General features: G+C 37.0%; 1 protein-coding gene across 1 annotated transcript; it reads right to left on the bottom strand.

Moving 5' to 3' along the window:
- Window positions 1-1,856: 1,856 nt before the first annotated feature.
- On the bottom strand, window positions 1,857-18,095 carry GTF2A1 (general transcription factor IIA, 1, 19/37kDa). Its single transcript, XM_010024068.1, has 8 exons — window positions 18,000-18,095; window positions 16,088-16,292; window positions 13,026-13,090; window positions 10,802-10,877; window positions 9,241-9,374; window positions 8,055-8,375; window positions 6,038-6,127; window positions 1,857-2,470 (listed from the first exon to the last, which is right to left on the bottom strand). Exons 1-8 carry the CDS (start codon window positions 18,012-18,014, stop codon window positions 2,363-2,365), a joined length of 1,014 nt encoding a protein of 337 aa, XP_010022370.1. The 5' UTR covers window positions 18,015-18,095; the 3' UTR covers window positions 1,857-2,362.
- Window positions 18,096-20,867: the final 2,772 nt, after the last annotated feature.

A 20,867-nucleotide genomic window follows, 5' to 3' on the forward strand; every position in this document is an offset into this window, starting at 1 on the left:
AAGTTCAGAAAGCTTTTAACATCCTTTAGAACAGGCTAAGCTTAAGTTACCTTTGAAGTTCTGCTATTCCTTAAAAATAAATAAAAAGGCTATGCAGCTTCTAGTATATGTATGTGAGTGAAAAAAAAAATCACTAAGATGTATGAAAATAAAGTGTTGTACAAGTAATCTGGGTTCCAGTAGTATAAAAAGGGGTCTATAGCTAAAGGCATTTTCTTCCTCTTATTGGTTTGGTTGTGCAGCATGACAGGAATTTTTCCGGAGTCCACTACTTAAGACCTACTGTTAACGAGGCAAGGGAAAGAATTAACTGGTGCAGTATTGATTTCACTGCAGCTGTATAGAAGTGTCAACAGTGGTAAAAAAATAAAGTATCTGCTCTGTTTGGAAGAAAGCAAACACCAATCAGTTTGAGATACCTTAAAGCCCCAAGCCAAAAATGCACTCTACATGATGATTCTATTACTTAAGAACGAATTAGAAGAAACATTAACTTTTCATAAAGCTTACGTGTGCAGATGGCTTACTAACAACCATATGGCTCTAGATATAGCCTACAGGCAGTTTTAGTCTGTATCAGAAGAGCACAGGTGTACAAAATCACAGGGGAAAAGAAACTCTTTACAATGTCTAGAGTTTTCTTCATACTACTGAGACTATGAATGCAGCTGAAGGTAAGTAAATCAGAGAATGAAAATCAGAGCAGTCATTATATCCTGCTAAACTACACTTTGACTTAGTTAAGTAATATTTAAAATCTCATTATCAAGCAAAAAAACCAGGTCAGAAACCATGATTCAAATGTCTGCTTCTGAAAGTCTTCCAAATTTAGTTAAAATGAACTTCACTGTGTTCTTTTCCTGCTTTTTCCGAGCACCCAATGAAACAAAAGTTTTTTTGAAATGGTGAGCCACATGAGCATCCTTCCTCACACTCTTCTGAAGTATAATGCCCATTCCCTCTCCTCGTTGAAAAGTAACTGCATTCCCAAAAGCAGAGTTCGCAAGAATAACCTATGCATGACAAAAAGGTGTTCACAAAGAAGAGAGGAATGGCGGGAGTGGGGAGCAACCTTATTGCTTTTCACAAAGTAAAACAAAACCCCACCTCTGGAAAAGGCAAGTAAAAAAGTGACTACACAAGGTTTAGTGCATCCAACTGCTTGATTTTGTTACCAAGACAGTCTAAAGACACTAACAAAATTTGTGTTCTCAAAGCTGCGAAGCTCTCCATGAAATCACATGCCACGTGGAAACTTTAGAAAGATTAACTGCTGCAGGTAACTTATGGCTATACTTTTAAGTAAAGCAGATCTTTGATTAACAGAGTTGCAGCCAGGATGTTAGAATTTTTATGCACTTTTCTATATTACAAATCTAGTCATTCTTGTGGTCTGTTGAACTATTTGTGGATGGCTGGACTATGGATGTAATAAGCAGGTGAAGGAATGCATGATATTGTGCCATTTACCTACACATTTGATTCAAAAGGTCTCCAAAGCCTTTAAAAAAAAAAAAATAAAAAATTAATCAATGGGAAGTTTATTAGTTGTTTCAGTTCAGTGATGCTGAACCACAACTAAACAGCAAGAATGTAATTAACAAGTTAAGCAATCTGACTTGCACGGCGGGGAGAGTTATGGGTGCTTTGTGTTTAAAAAAAACAGCCCTAAAAGGTGTCACATGAAACTAAAATAATTTTTAAATATAAATGATCGTTTTGTAACTGCCAGGAACAACCATCTGTTTATGGGGAACTGAACTGAAAACAACAAATAGATATAATAATTAATGAGCATATCAGAATTAAAAATATTTTCCTTATACAAGTTATTTAAAATTTAACACCTTAATTCTTACCCTTCTGTACAAAGCTTGCACGAAGTTTAAGAAACATTCTGACCATCCTCACTACCAAAAGGAAGTGTTCAAAGCAGATTTGTACAGACAATAAGCATTTTCAGATTAATAATCTATCAAAGGGAAGAGTTCCTTCAATCAATGGAAGAAGTATTTTAAAATTGTAAATCAAGGGAAGAAGGGAGGGAGGGGGGAAGGGAAACAAAGCCTTACATGCTAAATACCAGCTGTAGGTACCTGTATGTAGAATTGATAATTAAGGTATTCCTAACACACAAAACCAGCTCCCAGACAATGCTATAGCTGCTACAGAGTCCATGGCTTGCTCATCTGAAGTAGTGTCTTTGTTGCCACATTTTACCTTTGTTCCAATACTTTTGTTAATTGTTTATTTCTGATGTGCAGATACACACTTGATTAGAGCACACATCCAAGTCTCAACCTTTCCTGCATTTCTTTTTTTTCCTTTTACAGGGAGTCTTTTTGTTTTGTCTTTTAAAACTTCACCATTCTGCATCCCCAATGGCTTTGGAAAATACATAATCTCTTCCGTTAAGATTCATGATGCCATCTTTGAGATGAAATTTCCATTTGTTTTTACTTCTGTGAATCTAAAAACAGGGAAAAAAGTTAAACTATTAGTCTGTATCAGATATAGGTAATAATGTGTAAGTAAATTATAACGGCAAGAAAAAATTAGAATAGCTATTAGATATACATTACTAAATTACTACAAATACTTCAAAAATCAATTCTGCATATAATTATGAAAGCCAAAAACTAATTTCGTATATACTAGTATTTTTTGTTTTCATTTTTTAAACCAGGGACAGCAATTGTCACCAAACCATGCAAGCGCAGAGGCATTCCAAAATATAAAGCATACAGCACATTTTTAGAAGTGGCTGGAAAGGAAGAAGATAAGTATGTACCCAAGTGCTGCTTTAATTTGATTAAATTGTCTTTGATTACAACAGCCACAAAGCTCCACTTCAAAGCCAGAATCCTTTTTCAACCACCATGACAGAAAGACTAAGGTTTTAAACCAGCCCTAAAAGGGTCAAACACCAGGTTTTATTATTTGGATCTCTTGCACCAACTCCTTTCTGCATGAAAGCTAGTTGGATTATGTTATGTATAGATAGATAGCTGGCCTATTCATCAGGAGGTGGAATAAATAATATCACAAAAACATTCAATGGTTTGGGTTGGAAAGGACCTTAAAGCTCATCGAGTTCCAGCCCCCCTGACATGGGTAGGGACACCTTCCACTAAACCAGGTTGCTCAAAGCCCTGTCCAACCTGATCTTGAACATTGTCAGGGATGGGACATTCACAACTTTTCTCCCACATGCCATCCTCACAGTGGGGAAAAAACCCCCACCAAAACCAAAATCATTAATTCCATTCTTCCTCCCCTGGGAGTCCAGATTTGTGGAGCCTGTAACATAATGGATCTTCAGGTTGTAACAAGTATTCCTGTTGACACAGGATAAGAATAAAACAACAGTTTTATTCATATTCTCTTTACAAACATATTCTGTCCCGAAGTAACTTGTCTTTCTTTACGCCTGTTCCCAAACAAATACTACCCAACTACAGGAAGCAGGTTGACCAGTGTGCTGAAGGACATTAGAAAAGATACAAGAACAAGAAATAGCTGTAGTTTTGAAGACTTCAATTATCTTACGCCTAATGAGTAAACATCAATCTGCAGGACTGAGGCGATTTTAGATACTATACAATCAAGTGCTACTTCACAAGGAAGCCAAGTCAAGGAACCCATAAAATACACAATCCCCTTCTTGGTTCAAGACAGCATGCAGGGTTTACACTAGAAAATATCACCAGAACTAACAGCAACCATGTATGACAAACATTTTTTCCATGGGCACAAGAACAGCTAAGACCATAGCACTCAATCAGTTATTAGGAGTATCACTTTAACCTTAAAAGTCAGTGGCAACAGCAAATAAATGAAGAAGGGAAGGTCTGGCTTACAATACTCGCCTTTCTGAATGGCATCAAACAACAATCCCTCATCAGAAGCATCTGAGCTGCCATGAGGTAAGAAGGAAGGTCCTCAGATGAATAAAGATGGGAAAACAAGGGTAAGAACACTGTTTCTATAGTAAAATGAGATCATTCCAGAAGAGATATGTGCTGGCTGGAGTCTGCATATTTTAAGAATTCACTAATCATCTGGAAAATGACAAAACGTCATTGACTGTAGAGGAAGACAGTTACTGAAGAGTTGCAGAACAATGCTACTGCCCTAACTCATTGTGTCATAAACCAATGGTGCATTCAAAGTATATGAAGGTAATAACAATGGAAAAAAAAAACCCAAACATTCCAACTTACATGGACAGAAAAAATGATGGGTTTGAAGTTGGCAATTACAAGTCAGGAATGAGATCCTAAGACTCCTCCACGGGTTCAGTGGGGTCAAAAGCACACATGAACTATTGCTGAACATTGCTACACCACTTAATAAATCAAAGGTTCACCTGCATTGTGAATATGTCTGATCCTCCCTTAATCTTATCTACCTGTACCAAGTAAGATACAGAAGAATAAAACAGATCTGGAGAATGAAAAAAAGAACAATCCAGTATTTGCACAATTGTAAAAATAACCACCAAGCAAAGTGTAGCTCTGATTTCAAAGAGATGACTGAGGAGCATGATGATGGTCTGCAGTATCATAAAAGGCACCAAGAAAGCAAAGAGGGAACAATCTTCTAAATAATGAAGTACGAGGTATCATACAAAATTAATGGGATGAAAAATAGGTAATTCTCCACACAACCTCTATGAAACTTCTTGTCGTAAGACAAAGATTCAAAAACAATCAAATTAATTTCTGACATATTAAGGAAAAAAAGCCACCATATCTCGCTCAAGTTTACAGAAGGATGGTAAAATGCTCTACATAAGCATCACAATCTGCCTGTCTCACTGTTCCAGAGGCACCATCAGCTGATGCTGGACACTAATATAAGAGGGAACTCTGCTCAGAACAACTGAGCTAATCCTGTGTATTTTATAGAGACAAACTGTTTGATAAGTGATGAGGTCCTTTCAAAGTACATGGTGCTACAGGTTAATGATGGACACTGTTCTGTACTGAGTTCACATTCTTAACTTTTAAGAGGATGAGGATTTCAAAGTAGTTCCTGATGCTCAGCTTTAACAGCTCCCAACAAGCTTTTCTGACTGCTATTTTGAGGTTCCTCACTATCCTCACAAATTGCCCTGAAACTAACAGTTTTGGATTACAGTGTGGAGAAGACAGATGGCTGGGATGCAAATACTGATACCACTTTTCTCTGTCTTAAATTCTCTGTTGAATGTGATGACAAGCCTAAGCAGAGTCTGGGCATAACTGAAGATCTTCTAACCAGCCGTTCTTCACAACATAGGAGTTTTTATTCAACAAACTTAGAGAATATTTTCTGCTTTAAAAAGGATCCTTATTCACTGTAGTCCAATTAATCTAGCATAGCAAAAGAATGAATAATCTTTCCGCATACCACCTCAATAAAAAGTTGTTTGATATCCTGTACACACATTTAAAATAATTCCAGACATGGATGAATACTTGCATATTCCAGGACAAATATGCACGAAGAAATTAGTTATTATAGAGAAAGCAAGACAGCTCTGCAGAATTTAAAGCAAGATAAGCAAAAGCACTCCACATGGCCACTTCAGTAAAGAATGCATAGCACAGAAAAAAACCTTCTCCTCTGATAACTATTCATCATCAAGAAGAGATATTTTTAGTGACCAAGGAAGTTTTCCACAAGCGTAAATCGTAATGACTGCTTTTTCCATTCACCACCACAGCAAATGTACAAACTTACTTACAATAGTTCACTTTTCCTGAGCCCAGAGGACTGACCTTTGCTAAAGGTCACAAAAAGACATGATGAAAAAAAAAGAAAATGCAGCCAAATCCTTCTAAGCTTTACTCATTATCAGGTTTATACAAACACGTCACACAAACTTTGCTTTAGAAAACAAACAATTGGTAATTCTTACATGACCACTCACATTATAATCTTTACAGATCTACCTCTACTTAGCAGTCACAAAGAAATTACTTAAAAATTATTACTTGATAGGAAGAAGAACAAAGAAAGTAGAATCCTTGGATTCTGTTCAGTAGTTTACCTTATCATACTGGCACACAACAACATTTTCTGTATCAAACAGTTCTTGTCCTTCCTCATCACTCACATCATCTTCACTGTTAAGAGGTTCCTGAAACAAACACATGCAAAAAGTCACGCTGATTAGTAAAATCAAAGTACACGATTACTCACGTAAGGCTACAATCTTGTGAGAACTACAAGACTTAAAATTCATTTGAGGTGGCGAATATCAGGCTTTCCAGCAGGGGTGATGAACATACACTTTGTTCCCGTGCTCAATCCTAGGATACCCTTGCCAATTTTAATTTGGTACTTCAGTGTCCAGGCCAGACTCTGGGCATAGAAGCTTTTTATCACTACAACCATTCCTGTTCTTTTACTGTAAATGTTCTGGTGACTGCAATTTGTCTTTACAAAAAAATTACCATTACACAGATTTTTACATAAAAAAATAACTTCTCCAGACCTAGAATTATCTTCATGTTCCTTAAAAATTATTTCCCTTTTTTTGTCTTTCTGCTAACACTCTTCCAGCAGAAATTTGGGGTTTTGTTTTCTGTCTAATGCAAACAACACACATTGCAAAGCTAAATCAACCTCTAATAAACACAGAGCAACTTTTCCAAAGTCTTCTGTATAATCCTCGTCTTCCCACATATTCACAAATACATAAGATATATGGAAGAGATGCTACTGAGAGGAGAAAAAGTTCCAATTCCTTCTAGAGTGACTTTAAGTGACTTCAAAAGCTTTAAGGAACTGGTCCACTCATTAAGTAACTGTGGATGAACACAGGTAGCAAAAGTAACAGGAGACCTCTGGCATGCTGATAATAAAGTCTTGGCATATAAAAAAATTTCCACAAGAATGCTAGCATTAAGACACTATTACAGAGTACTTAATATTTAAGCATGATGACCTATACTTAATGAGGCAATTAGTACAACATTCAAACTGACATCAATGCTGATCAATACAATGGAAAAGTGATGTGAACCCAATTTAAGTTGTAACAGAAAAATTCTATTAGCCACCACTGTAGAGGTACTACAGAAATAACTCCTTGACAAAAATTAAAATTTTTACATGCATACACTAGATGGGTAATAGAGACTGTGAAATACTACATATGCTTCTCATGCTGGCATTTTAAATGGAATCTTAAAATAATTGGAAAGGCTGCAGAGATCTGATCCGGCAGTTCAAAATGCATTTTAGGTTAGACTTAGGGAGTACCAAGTTTCCTGTCAAAGACTACAATGACAGTACTTCTAGCTTATTAGCATTCCCTCCCCAACTTAAAAAAAATAGATCTTATTCTTGTGGGGCTTTTTGGTGCAATACACCAAAATTCAGTAAGAGCTGCTGGCTCAAGTCCAAAACCAAGAAAATTCAAAGTCTAAATTAAGCACATATTGTTAAGAATGCAACAAGTCATGAAGAATATTCACTCCTCCTCCTATCTCCTGATTTCTCTAAATCAAGGTCAGGGTTATTTCTAGAAGGTGCTTTATAATAAAACTTGAGTTCTCAGGCTTGTTCTAGTGTAACAGAAAGCAATACAATACTCAGTGAGATACAGGTCAGACCACATCTATTGGTCCTGTCACTAAATACATGCTGAACTGTCTATTGGTCCTGAACTAAATATATGCTCTCCTTTTTGTCAGTCTTCCTAACACCTTGGTTTTGTATGCACTCAGTCCCAAGTGGAGTTTACTGTTTCCCTAATTCCATGGCTGCTCTCTCCATAATATCAGAAATATTATTACTGAATTTTTTTAAAAGGGCGTTAACAACAATCAGCAGTTTTTGCTGTGTCCCCCTGCCTTTCAAGGTGCTTTGTTAGCACACAGTTTCTACAACTTCCATATAGGAAATAAAGAAACTGAAGTACAAGGATAAAAGTTATATTCTCAAAATTAATGGAATACAGTATTATTTGAAGCATATAGTTTTCTTTCAAATATTGCAAAAAAAAAAGGTAAAATGGAACACACGCATGCTCCAGTCTTCTGAAATAATGTTAAGTTTACCTCTTCAACTTGGCCATCTTCACCCCCGTCTTTTTCTTTGTCTTCCTCCTCCTCATCATCATAGTCTTCTTCCTCATCTTCTTCTTCTTCAGATGATGTGTCCCCTGCTCCATCAACTTGGAGAACAAGTGGTGCTTGTGGTTGTGCCTGTTGTTGTTGTGGTTGCTGTTGACCAGCTGCAGGAATCTGTGCTTGAGCTGGTGTAGGGGCAGCCACTGTTGTAGGTATGACTTGTGTTTTATTTCCTGTAAACAGGATCTGCTGAGGCTGAATTATCACTCCTGTCTGTTGGGAAATCCCTCCAGGGATAGGAGCCAAAACCTGATGGAATACCATTGCAAGTACTGTGGCTGCTAACATAACAGACTATCACATCACTCACAGAAAACAATTAAAGCATATTAATCCGACTTGCACTAATTAAAGAAATGAGAGTTAAAAAGATTCCAACTGTTTCAGATAAATACCTTCAATAATATACCTGCTTTCACTACTCGGTGTTAATTTTCTGCATTTTGCATTGCTGAATCTAAGAAAACCTACTCTCATTCCGTTCTAAAACACTAGCACTACCGCCGCACCCGAGTTCCAAGCACAGCAGGGGAATGTTTAAATTCAAGTAAAAGATTATTCTTAAACCTTCTTTATAAAACATTTAACTTAAAACTCTTTACAAATTGTTCCTATGCTTAAATTGCAGAACTGTGACACAACGCTAAAACTCAATGCTTACACAGACACACAGCTGGCTTGCAGCTGAACAAAAAATCATCGTAAAACATCCTGGGTTCACTACTAAAGTAATCAAGGGAACTGTGTATGTTTGCTTTAGGTATTTTCTCTATATGTTATGTGACACAATAATTTTAACTGATAAACACATTTTTAGAAAGATGTAAACTAGGATTATGATACAGTTGTCATCAGGGGATGCACGTAAGAAATTTTAAACTGCAGCCAGTCAAAATTTGGCAAGAATAAAAGTGACATTGAAAACAACACTTCAAAATTGTGCATTTTTATAAAACACACTTCTTAGCACAATTGTCTTCTTTTTTTTTTTTTTGTTTAAAATATACTCTTTCTGACTTTGTTTTGTATTACAATTTGCTCACAAAAATGCAACCCTCTGGTAATTACTGTAATGTTTTTTCTTTCAATTGTACCTACTAAATTTTTTTTTTACCTGCTGTATAACAGGTGCTTGTACTCCACCAGGCTGCATTTGTGGTATGACCTGCTGCTGTAGAACAACTGGCTGCTGTGGTTGAATGATATACTGAGCTCCATTTGCAGTTCTAACTACCTGGAGGATCTGGCCTGTAATAAAATAAATATCAAACTAATCAACTGTAGAAATCACTTTTAGAACGATCGTAATTCAGAAGCTTGTTTCCTGGAAGAACACCAATTATAATTTAAGGAGAGTATTTACATTTCATTTTCACCAGTGCAAAGATACTATGCCATAGCAGCTGTGTCAGAAACAAATATGGTTGTTTATCATCTGAATAGGATCATGAGGTATGCAATCCAAAAATAAATTTACATATGCAAGGCAAAAATCTAATCCTTTAACACAGAACAGTATTTTAAATATTAGCCCCCACATTACTCATGTTTCAAAACATGGTTTTACAGATAGAAATACAAATGAACATATACCAAAATAAGAATACAGGTATTCACACCACAAAGCCTCTACCCATTCCTGACACTGTTGTATTTCCAGGGCCCTGTCAGATGATTTCCTTTCCTCACATTTTTTCCTCTAATTACCGAGTAATAAGAAATTCCTCTATGCATAACTTTCTTTGCAATATTATTATGCGGTTGCCTTTTTGAAAAATCTATCCCTACAGTTACTATCCACCTCTCCTTTCTGAATCCACAACACCTGTACTCCATTTTATTATCCTATATCTTTATTATTATGTACCTTTCCTCACTTCACAAAACACATCTAAGACTCACACACCTTTGGAAACAGCCTCCACCTCTGACAATGAAGCGCTAAGATATATTCCAACATTAGTTTTTCACATTTCTGATCAGAAAGATGTGGGAGAAAAAGAAACTAAATTAAATAATCCCGAACTTCACACATTTAATTCAATGACTGATTTTAGTTCTTGTTCTCCCCCTTCACAGCAAAATGCCAAGCCCTATTTACTGAAATAACTAAGTATATCTGAAAGAAGAGTCTACCCTAGTCCTTTATTTAAGAAAATGTACAATAAATATTTGTAACTGATGAAAAAAAATTATGACCATAACAAAAGTAACAAATGTGAGCCACAGATTATGCTATGCTATGACATAGATATGCTTCCTTAAAAATGGAAAACATTTTAATTTCTAGAACAGCTACACGTTTGGATTGTATATGAACTGTATATCCATTAAATATTCAAATGTTTAAAGCAGGAAGGTTAAGTCCCAGTCTAAGCAGACCAGATGAACCACCCTTGCCTGCCTTCTTGCTTCATGCACTTCTCTAAAAAGTGCAGAAAACTTGCACAAAATCTAACCCACACCACAGTTAGGTCAGAACCACAAGGTTCATAAGACTACCAAGTCAATGAGTTAAAGAGTCCAAGAGTCTGGTGGAGAGATTGCACTGCCTTCTAAGGGTGAATTCCCAGGTTCTGCTTTTTAACATACATATTAACAGGGAGTAAACCCACAATTTTTCCCTCCCAATCACCCTCAAAACCATTGTTTGATCTCAATGTTACTACAGTTACCTGAATTTGTAAGTATCTGCTGAACAGGAGTAACACCAGCAGGGAGAGCCAATGTAGCTGCAGTAGCTGCAGCACTCTGTAATAGAAGAACAGCTTTTTAACCACAGACATTATTGCAGGTGTGTCATCTTGCTACATGCTGCCTGAAAATACATACCTTTTTAATGCTGTTTACAGTGTTCGCACACAAGTTTCTGCAGCTACTGAAATGCAGGCATTAATCAACTGTACATTATACTACACATAAAAACTATTTTCCTTCTTCCTTAACAGGAAGACTGAAGCAACAATCACTAAGCATCATACCTTAACATAGGTCCACATGATTTCTTGGTTTATCTGCAAGCTCAGCAGACTTTTTTTCCTCCTCTGCCAAGCTACTAATAAGAGTACAATACTGTGTTGCTCATGTGGCAATTTTACTTATACTTTTTTAAAGCAGCTAAAGGTATAGGCCTACAAATCTGAAGAAACATACAGTACTGAAGCAGTGATCATGTTCCCCTGTCTTGTTTTCACATGAAGCAGCAATCAGGTTTGCACTTTTCTTCATTCTGTAAGTAATCTACATTTCAAGTAATGCATAACACAGCTCTTTTGAGTGAATATATGCATACAGTGTACTGACTGTTCACAGAATGACTAATTTTTTTCTCTGAAGATAGCTAGTTAAAAGAGAAAGCTGAAGACTCTCAGTGGGTAGTGATTTGTACTTAAAAGAAAACTGAATTCCAACACAATTATGGGAGCTCCAAACACAAAAATCTGCATTAAGTGCTTAATTTGCAGAACAAGACAGACTTCTCCATTTCGAGGGTCTAACTTCAGCTGCCTATGGAAAAGCCTCCCTTTCCCTACTATAAAGGAATCATGGCTGCTCACTCTTTGCTACAGAAAGGATGTAAGTATTTTATTACAGAGTGCACATTTCCTGTTTATAAGACATCTGAACTCCCCGTATTGGCTGGTTAACATAGTAGTTATAACTGCCAAAATTAGACACCACCAAACAAACTGAAAAGTGCTTGTCTGCATCCTCATGTCCCAGACAAAGGCAGATGAATAAACTCTCATTACTCTCTGCCTTCCAATATATTCAAGCTCTGTCAGATCCATTCTTTAACACAAACTTAAATGTTTCTAAAAAACCACACATAATAATTTCAAATTTATCCTATAACTATTTACTGAACAGTAGTCTTCTGCAGTATACAATTCATCTACATTTTGACAGCAGCAGAGTTTTAAAATATGGCATACTAATTTTTCCACTCCCCATCAGTAAGATCTAACTGAATGAGACAAAGTTTAACTGTTTGACTTGGGAAGTTATGAATCACACTGAAATGGTTGTAAAACATGCAAGAGAAAGGTAGATGTACATGTGCTCACAGCCTCTGGGTTAAATCATGCCATATGAGTAACAAAGTTCAGGTTCTTTTCTATAGTAAGGTCAGCAGGTAATGGAGAAGTGAAGCTAAGCAACCTACTTGACTAACCATGAAACAGAGCTACATGTGCTTTTACCATAAAAGTGGCAAGAATATAATATAAGAATTTCAGTCTTAATAGGCATATTTAACTTGCATTTGCTGTTGTCTTCATCACTTTGCAAGCGATTTATTTTTTATTTTTTTTATTAAGGCAGGGCATTTAAAGCAGGATAAGATAACCAAAATAAAGCTCTAGAGATAAAAACTGCAAGAAAGGGATAAGTGATGGTACCATTTCATATGCTACTATAAAAATTAGTGAATCAAATTAATGTGACAAGAAAAAAATTGACGTGAATTGATAAATAATCTCTAATTTGATACAAGATTATGTTTCAGAGTTGTTCATGGTTCTTCCTACATCTAGCCAATGCAGTGTGCTTGCATTAGTTAATAGTGTTGTCCTGGTAGATGACGAGCACATCATCATGCAGATTCATACCCACAGTACTCCAATTTATGTTTAAAAAAGAAAAATAAATTTGTTAAACACATTTAAAGCACAGGATCAAGATAAGTCCTAGATTTGTTATCAAAGTTGAAGACCTAGGTTACTGTTCCTGGATTGTCAGTGCAACACTAAAACTCAGAAAGATGACAGGCAGTTATGTAAGTGTGTCCTAAATTACTTTTAAGCACTGATGACTAACACCAGACTTCTTGTTTACTATTTAATCAAAACAGCTTACATAATGACAGTGTATGCACATATAAACAACTGCTTTTCTTACCATGCCTGACGCATTCATGTGTGGTATAAGCTTGGAATCTGGCACAATAACTTGCTGCTGAGTTGCTAGAAACGAAAAAAAAATAGCATTTCATGAAAACTATGAAGCCTGTCCAAAATAACATCAAAGCCAGAATAACTTAGAAAGAACATCACCCATACATCAGCCAAGCTTTGTAACAGAAACAGCTACTGAGCGGTCTCTGATCTTCATAGAATCATAGAACGGTTTGAGTTGGAGAGGATCATCTAATTCCAACCCCCCCTTGCCATGGGCAGGGACATCCTCACACTAAACCAGGTCCCCCAAGACTCCATCCAACCTGGCCCTGAACACTGCCAGGGATGGAGCATTCACAACTTCCTTGGGCAACCTGTTCCAGTGCCTCACCACCCTCACAGTAAAGAACTTTTTCCATATATCTAACCTAAACTTTAGTGTAAACTTCTGGTAACTTTAACTAGGGAAGACACTGAGAGCAGATAAGGATAACTGTCCCACTCTAGGTATTTGTCTAGTCTGAAGAGAGCATCCATATCAAGCTGACGTAAGCACCACCTCGACCTACTCTAGAAAAATACATTCCAAGTGAACAACAGTTCAAGAAGTATCTGGGAATAAGGCACTATAAGTCTCACTCACAATACGTGATACATTGACAGACTGGCTACATATTTAAACACACATTATGGCTCAGAAGTCCTTGCTCTGGAGTAATGAACAGTTCCGTGTGTGAAAGAAAGGGCTGTTGCATGCAGAACCCCCTGCCCCTTCATACAATTAAGGCAGCATTGTGCTCAAGAAAGCATAGCAGGATATTACTAAGTTTTACTCTGAAGATATTATACAGCTCTAAGAAGCTGGCTATTCTGGCTTCACAGATCTTATTTCAAGGGCTTCAGTTACCTATTCCAACCCCAAGTAAAGCAAGATTTAAAATATATTTTTAAAAGTAAAGGCATTAGTGAAATGTTGATAAATTTATGTCCAGTATCAGAGTTCTCCAAAAACGTCAGTTCACAGTGGTTAACTCTTAAAATTGACATAAGCAAGATGAAGAAAATGTTAACAGGATGCAGCAGTTAGCCCAAGTTACATCTAATCAGCATAATCTTATGATCTTAACTGTATTTCTAATGTAGCAGAAGCAGATTAAGTATAATCAACCACCTGTTCCCCTCAGAAAAAAAAAAAAAACAAGCCCAACATAATTTTGATGTGCTAAAGGAAATAGATAGCTTAACTATGCAAATAACCTGCTGATCATCTAGAAGTGCAAAAGTGTCCTAGTATGTGGAACAAGCAGGCTATGAGTGCTAATACAGTAACAGCAAATTGGAAAATGACAGAGCAATTTGAACAAACTAATCATCAACAAGGTATTCTCCATCCAATCCTATAACCAAGGACACTTAAGAATACTGAGTTTCTGGAAAAGATTTGGAGGAGGAAAGGCCCACAACCCTGCACCAAGATCTGAGGCCATCTCTCCAACTTTCAGAGAATCCAGAGAGGGCAAAAGAGCCCCAAGGACATCTTGTGACCCTGTGCCAGGACCACACACAGGACAGAAGGAATCACCCTGCCGATTGTCCTGATCTCTCTCTGGGACTGCACCAAGTCATGCAAGGAACAACTACACCATTACCCTTGTGGTACAGAGAAGTCAAGTAATTCAGAAAACCGCATATCTGTAACTAAAGGATTTTCATATCCTAATTTCATCTAGCCTTTAGCCTCCACACTGTCATTTTGTCACAAGCCACAACATGGGACAACAAAAAAATCAGTTTTAAGTGTATTACTACAGGCAGGATCTTATTCTAGCCTAAGACACAAACGGGAAGACATGGATCTCCGTGTTAGCAGAATCACAGCTATTCCGCTAAAGAGCCACTAGAGGTCTTGGTGAGTAGACTTTTCCAGTTCCACTGACGGTAATTTAAACCAGAACACACAGGTTATTTAAAGCCACGTCTATTTAGGGGTCTTAATCTCAGAATTAGTCGAAACTGAGATAGGTCCAGTCAAAATACAAAGTACTATAATAAGAAAGATAGAGAGGGAAAAACACCCAGACACTGAACCAAAAAAGCAACCAAACAAAAAACCCCACCCCAACAAGTTGTTCTTGTCACACTAGTTCTCTTTTGAATATACGGTGGTTGGGCTTGAGGGTAAGGGGAGACAACCAGAGAGCCAATTCAAAGCTATCTTTTGTACCTATGACAACAGAGGTTCTGATCCATAAAATCTGAAAAAATGACTGAAGTCTGGACTACCACAGCTAAGTATTTTATACCACAATTTTAGTAGCACTCTGAAAACTCAAGTATTTTGTAGATGGCAGACCTGTTCACGCAGCATATATGCTGTACAACCCAGAAGTATTTACCTTAGTTTTCAAAGTAAATTGTAACTGGTCAAAATGTTTCACTTAAATTAATGTCTCTCTTAAACTAATGGAGAATCCACAAGGCAATAATTATACAGAACAATACTGTTATGGCTAGACAAAATATACCTACACAGTATGCAATCTTTCAAGACTACAAAACCACCCAGCTGTTACTTGAAACTTGTTCTAGCATGAAAAACCATCTCCCAAACAGACTCTTATACAAGCATTTTTCATGTCCCAGCATCCACTTATGCTAAGCAATACAGGTTTTTTTAAACTAATTTGCTCCTAATCACATTAATACCTCAGGATTTAATTGTCAACTGGATATGTGTATCGGCTTGAAACTACAGAGCTGCTAATGAGTTTTTGACAAAATCTTGAAGTCATGCACTCTGAGAACATAACTGACATAGTAGAAGACCAAAAGAAAAAATTCATTTTCCCAAAATCTTCTGAAGAATATCACTAACACAAATACCAGGTTATTTTCACCAAGCCAGCTTTCTTGACCCATTAAATAGAAGCAAGTAGAAACAAAGTTAACATCAAAACATAAAATTATCCATGAGATAAACATCCCGCCCTAGTTTTAGAACATACTATGGAGTCAGTCTAACTTGACAGCCTTTTGCCAGAGAGGTTAGAGAATAAGTCTGACCTTGCTGAGACGCTGGAATAAGGACCTGTTGTGGCTGAGACTGTTGCTGCACAGTCTGCTGTGGCTGAGCTTGTGTGTGATGATGGTGGTGATGATGCTGCTGTTGCTGCTGCTGTTGCTGCTGTTGCACCTGCAACAAAAGTTGCTGCTCTTCTGAATGAAAGCCATCTACAGCCTTGGACTGCATCAACTTGTTCTCCCACAGCTGGTTTGGAAAAGGAAAGAGAAATTTCCATGTACAATTTTTACTCAACAGGATTTGTAACAATATAAAGATAGTACTCCAAAATTGAAATTGTTTTCACTGTTTATCTTGTGCAGCCTACTTAGCCCAAAAAGCCCACAGGCAAACAGGCTGAAGAGAGAACTCCAGAGAGGCAATATTTTAAGAAGAGAAATTAACTATCTTACAAGAATTGCCAGCCCAAGCTTAACATTCTTCATTTCATCCAAGCGTGGAAGATTAGTAATAGCCCTAACAGAAGCATAAATAGAGATAAACTGGTAATTTTAAAGTAGCCTTCAAGTTTTCATATCTCTACCTTCTCCCTGTCTTGCCTCTTAAATCACAAAAACCATTCTTTATGTTCTTACTCTTTCCTCAAGCCATTTCTTTTTGGAACTCCTCAATAAAAGTCGCTTGAAGACTATTGCTTACAACACAATTCAACAGAAACTAACAGTATACCTAAAATAATGCCTCTGGACAAGCATTTACAGTTTCTATCACAATACCAAATTCAGCTTCTCCAGCCCTTCAGTTCTTTATGTCATCTGACATGTCTCCCAAAAAAATCAGCTCTTGTAAACAGACAGCAACATAATTATTCCAAAATACATCAGAGTCAAAAGGACTACAAGCAAATAGGGCTCCCTAAGCCTTCCTCTTCAATATATTTCCTTCTTGTCTCTTCCCTCATTCAGCCTTTTCTGACATCATTTGCAGAACATGTCCGTGACACAGACACACAGTGCTTTTCTTACAGTGCTCACTTCATTACCTCCCAAGCCAGGCCATGGTTTCACAGAAGAATTCTTTACCTGTTTCTGTCTAGCCAAACTCAACATTCCTTTCCCACTCCATCCATTTTTTAATACTTCAATACTGAGAGTGTAGGACATCCTGCTTTCTGAACAAGTCCTTATTCAACAGCTGACATAAATGGGCACCTAATTTCCTAGCTTCCTTTTACTTTATTTCTCCCCCCATCCCACCTTTTTTTATCCCCTGCATTTTCTCTTGCCTTTTGAAGGGCTTCTTTTACCCAGGAAGAACTTGAAGAAAGCCACAGGAGACCCATCAGAGCTCAGTTCAACATCCTCCCTTTCTTCTAAACCCTTGGTAACAGCTCGAACCCACTGTATGTAAACCAATTCTGAATATGAGTTTCAGAAAAGCATGATGCACACAGTGCAATTTATTATGTACCACCCTCCAGAAACAATAAATCTGCAAGCCACAAACCGTACATGCAAAAATCTGACAATGCATCTGACAATGCAACTCCCCTTCTTCAGAAAGACAAAAACCTCAAGCAGGGCAGGCATTTTATTTTTCCTGCAGAGAAACCTTAAGAATTGTCTGCCTTGGAAATACACATATTCTCCACCCCTCCTTTTTTTAAGATACAACATTTTGGGGACACAAAAACCACTGTGAATTTGGATGCCTGCGGCTAGTTTATATCAAGTTTGACATGCCAGTTAGGGAAAATAAACAAGGTGAGCAGATCTCTCTATACAGTAGTGTAGTTCAAATTATATGGGGCTACAGATATGCAGGTTAATGCAATGCTTCGCTAACTAAAAACTGGTATTTTTACTGTGGACAACAGTAGCAGATCCAAAAAACCAACTGCTGCATTAGTCTGTTAGAAAAAAACCAAAAACAATCTTTTAAGTTGCAACTTACTGTTTTGAGTTCCATAAGAACTTGTTCGTCCACTCCTTCATCCAGGAAAACTTCTCTGACATCATTGATGACGTCTTCAATTACAGACCTGTACAATTTAGGCTTAAAAAAAAGAGTAACTGATCAGAATTGTTTTGAAAGAAACTTACCACTGTAACATTAATATAAGATTTCCTCCCACAAAAAAAAAAAAAAAATCCTCCAAAAACTCTATTACAAAATACACTGCATGTTTGTAAGTGACTAGAATACCCAAGGAGTATAAATCAGCAAGAACAGATCAAATGAGGTGAAAAGATAAGGGAATGTTCGCTACTTTTTGCGACATAACAACAGTATGAGTTTTCAAGCCCTGAGGAGTATAAATCAAAACAGAGATTGTTTTCCATCCGGTGAATCTGTTACCTGCTTGCCAATGTACATACCAAATATACAAAAATATCTGCGTCTGTGCAAAATATTAATGTCAAAAAATGTTAACAGTTCAGAAGGATATCAGATAAATACAGAGAAAAGAAAGCTGCTAACATTTGCTAGCTCAACAGGAACCAAATACAGCTGAGAACGATTTCGACTGAAAAACACTAAAGGCTCAAAAAACTGGAAGTATTCATGTGAATGTCCTATTCTTCCTTAGGCATCTGTTTATAGAAACTACTGAAGAAACTATACAGGGCTAGACAGACTTCTGGTTTTTATCATTACTTACATTTTTACACTAGAAATTTTTAAGGGAGACTATTATGCTGATTTTAGGCCTATACTGTCAATGGTGAGGAAAAACTGTGGAGTCTCCATTCCTGAAGATACTCAAAAGCCACCTGGACATGGTTGTGGGTAACCAGCTCTAGGTGGCCCTGCTTATGCACCAATGCTGCAAGAAGACCTCCAGAGGTCCCTTACAACCTCAGCCATTCTGTGAATTTTAAAATGCAGGTACAGTTTTAAGAAGAGAATATAAATACTTCACCTGATCAATTAAAGCACAAAATTTAATTCACAGAACAGAAGCTAACAGCACTACACATGTGCTGTACCTTTTAAACCTCAAGGGTATTTTGGCTGGGTTTAAACACCTGTGCTATCTAACTGTGAGGCAGCACTACACGCTCTAAATTAGGGTGGATGAACCTGCAGCCTTTGAATCATGTACATGTCACTGACCAACGCTGTTCCTTGGGATATGGGTAGGCCATTTTTAAGCTCATCTAAAAGTAGCTACAACTTTCCGTAAGCTGATCTTTTCTTCTATCCCATTCCCCAACTTCCTTAAGCAATAAATCCCAAATGATGCCACACAAGATATACGTTGTCTATATGCAAAACAATCATTCTGTGCTTGTGCAGTAGGTTTGGCACCCCAGGAGGGCTGCGCCTCCAATACACACATAGAAACCCTGCACCAAGCACATGCAGTTAGTCCAGCAGTGCTGAAACTACACAGATTTACTGCACGCGCTTGAAGCATTTATTTTATGCACACGCTATTGTTTGATGCCTCACAGAAGTGTTGAATTTGCTACGTATATTCTAAAGATTATATTGCACATCTTATGGAAATTGCTATGCCTGTGTTATGGAATAATGGAGGGCGAGTAACAGCACATGATGTACTAGCCTGGGAAAAAGCAGAGTGGCCAATAAGCACAAAAAGAAGTCAAGTAACTTTGTGTTAAAATGGTAAAAAAACCCAAACCAACTAACCAAAAAAGCCCATCACAACAATAACAAAACAACATAAAGGAATGCACTCATATTAGGAGGGGAGAACTGAACCTATTTGGAAGCCTGGAACTAAGAACTAAGCAGTCCAATGGCTGCAGAGTGCATTATGTCCTTAGTGTTTAAAACAAACTCACACTGAGGCATACTCAAGTGATTTTTCCTAAAAACACAAACAAACGAACATCAACCACAAACAACAACAAAAGCCCAATGGGGGAAAAAAAACCCAAAACAATAATAATAATTAAAAAACAGTAACAAGCCACTCTATGTTATTGACTCGCATCTATATTTTGGCAAGTGCCATGCTATCAGCAACCTATTTTTTTCTTCATTTTGTATTTCATCAGTTTGTCGCTTTTCAGCTTTAAAACATGCTGCTGCAAATCAAGTAGCTGAAGTGTTAGAATTCATCCTTTGTTACTTGTCTCACAAAAAAAAAAATTCTGGCCTTAAACAACAGTAAGTTTGCCATCCTTGAAAACATTTACAGCACCTATGTCCAAAACTTCTCCAAGAGAAACAAAACATGCCAGATACTTGCAGATTTTTTTGTTTCAAAACAATACAGCATGCTCATGTATCCAGGCTTCAAGTACAGAATTCATTATTCTTACAGAGACATTTTTAAAACAGACTTGCAAAGTCTATTTGAGTGCTAGTATTTTAAATCTGTGTAGTCACTTAGAAATACCAAGCATCATTAGCAAGATTATTTTTCTGCTTGGATTTAATTCATAGCAGATGCAAAAAGACATCCTGCTTAATGATATTAAGTCCTATTATTTCTATAATGAAACAAATTGCATAAAGCTGAAATAATTCAACTAGCACAGAAATGCTACTTAACCTATTCCATATATTGTTCCTTATTGTATTAAAAGCATCTGCTGCTTAATGCCAAAACCACATTGTGCAAATAAACATGCTTAACCTCCAGCATGTGAGTTACTGTACTTCATTCAAGAGAACTACCTGTATGTCTGAAATTACAATCAAAATTCTGGCAGGATGAAGACTGCACTTTCTAGTTCAATCCTCCCTTCCTTAAATCCCCTGCTAGATTCGCTTTTCTAATAAAGCAGATTTTACACAAACAGACCTTAAGAATTTCCACCAGCAGTTACCTTCTCCTCTCTCCAT

The sequence above is a fragment of the Nestor notabilis genome, unplaced genomic scaffold, assembly GCF_000696875.1.
Source record: "Nestor notabilis isolate BGI_N333 unplaced genomic scaffold, ASM69687v1 scaffold15761, whole genome shotgun sequence".
Taxonomy (NCBI): domain Eukaryota; kingdom Metazoa; phylum Chordata; class Aves; order Psittaciformes; family Psittacidae; genus Nestor; species Nestor notabilis.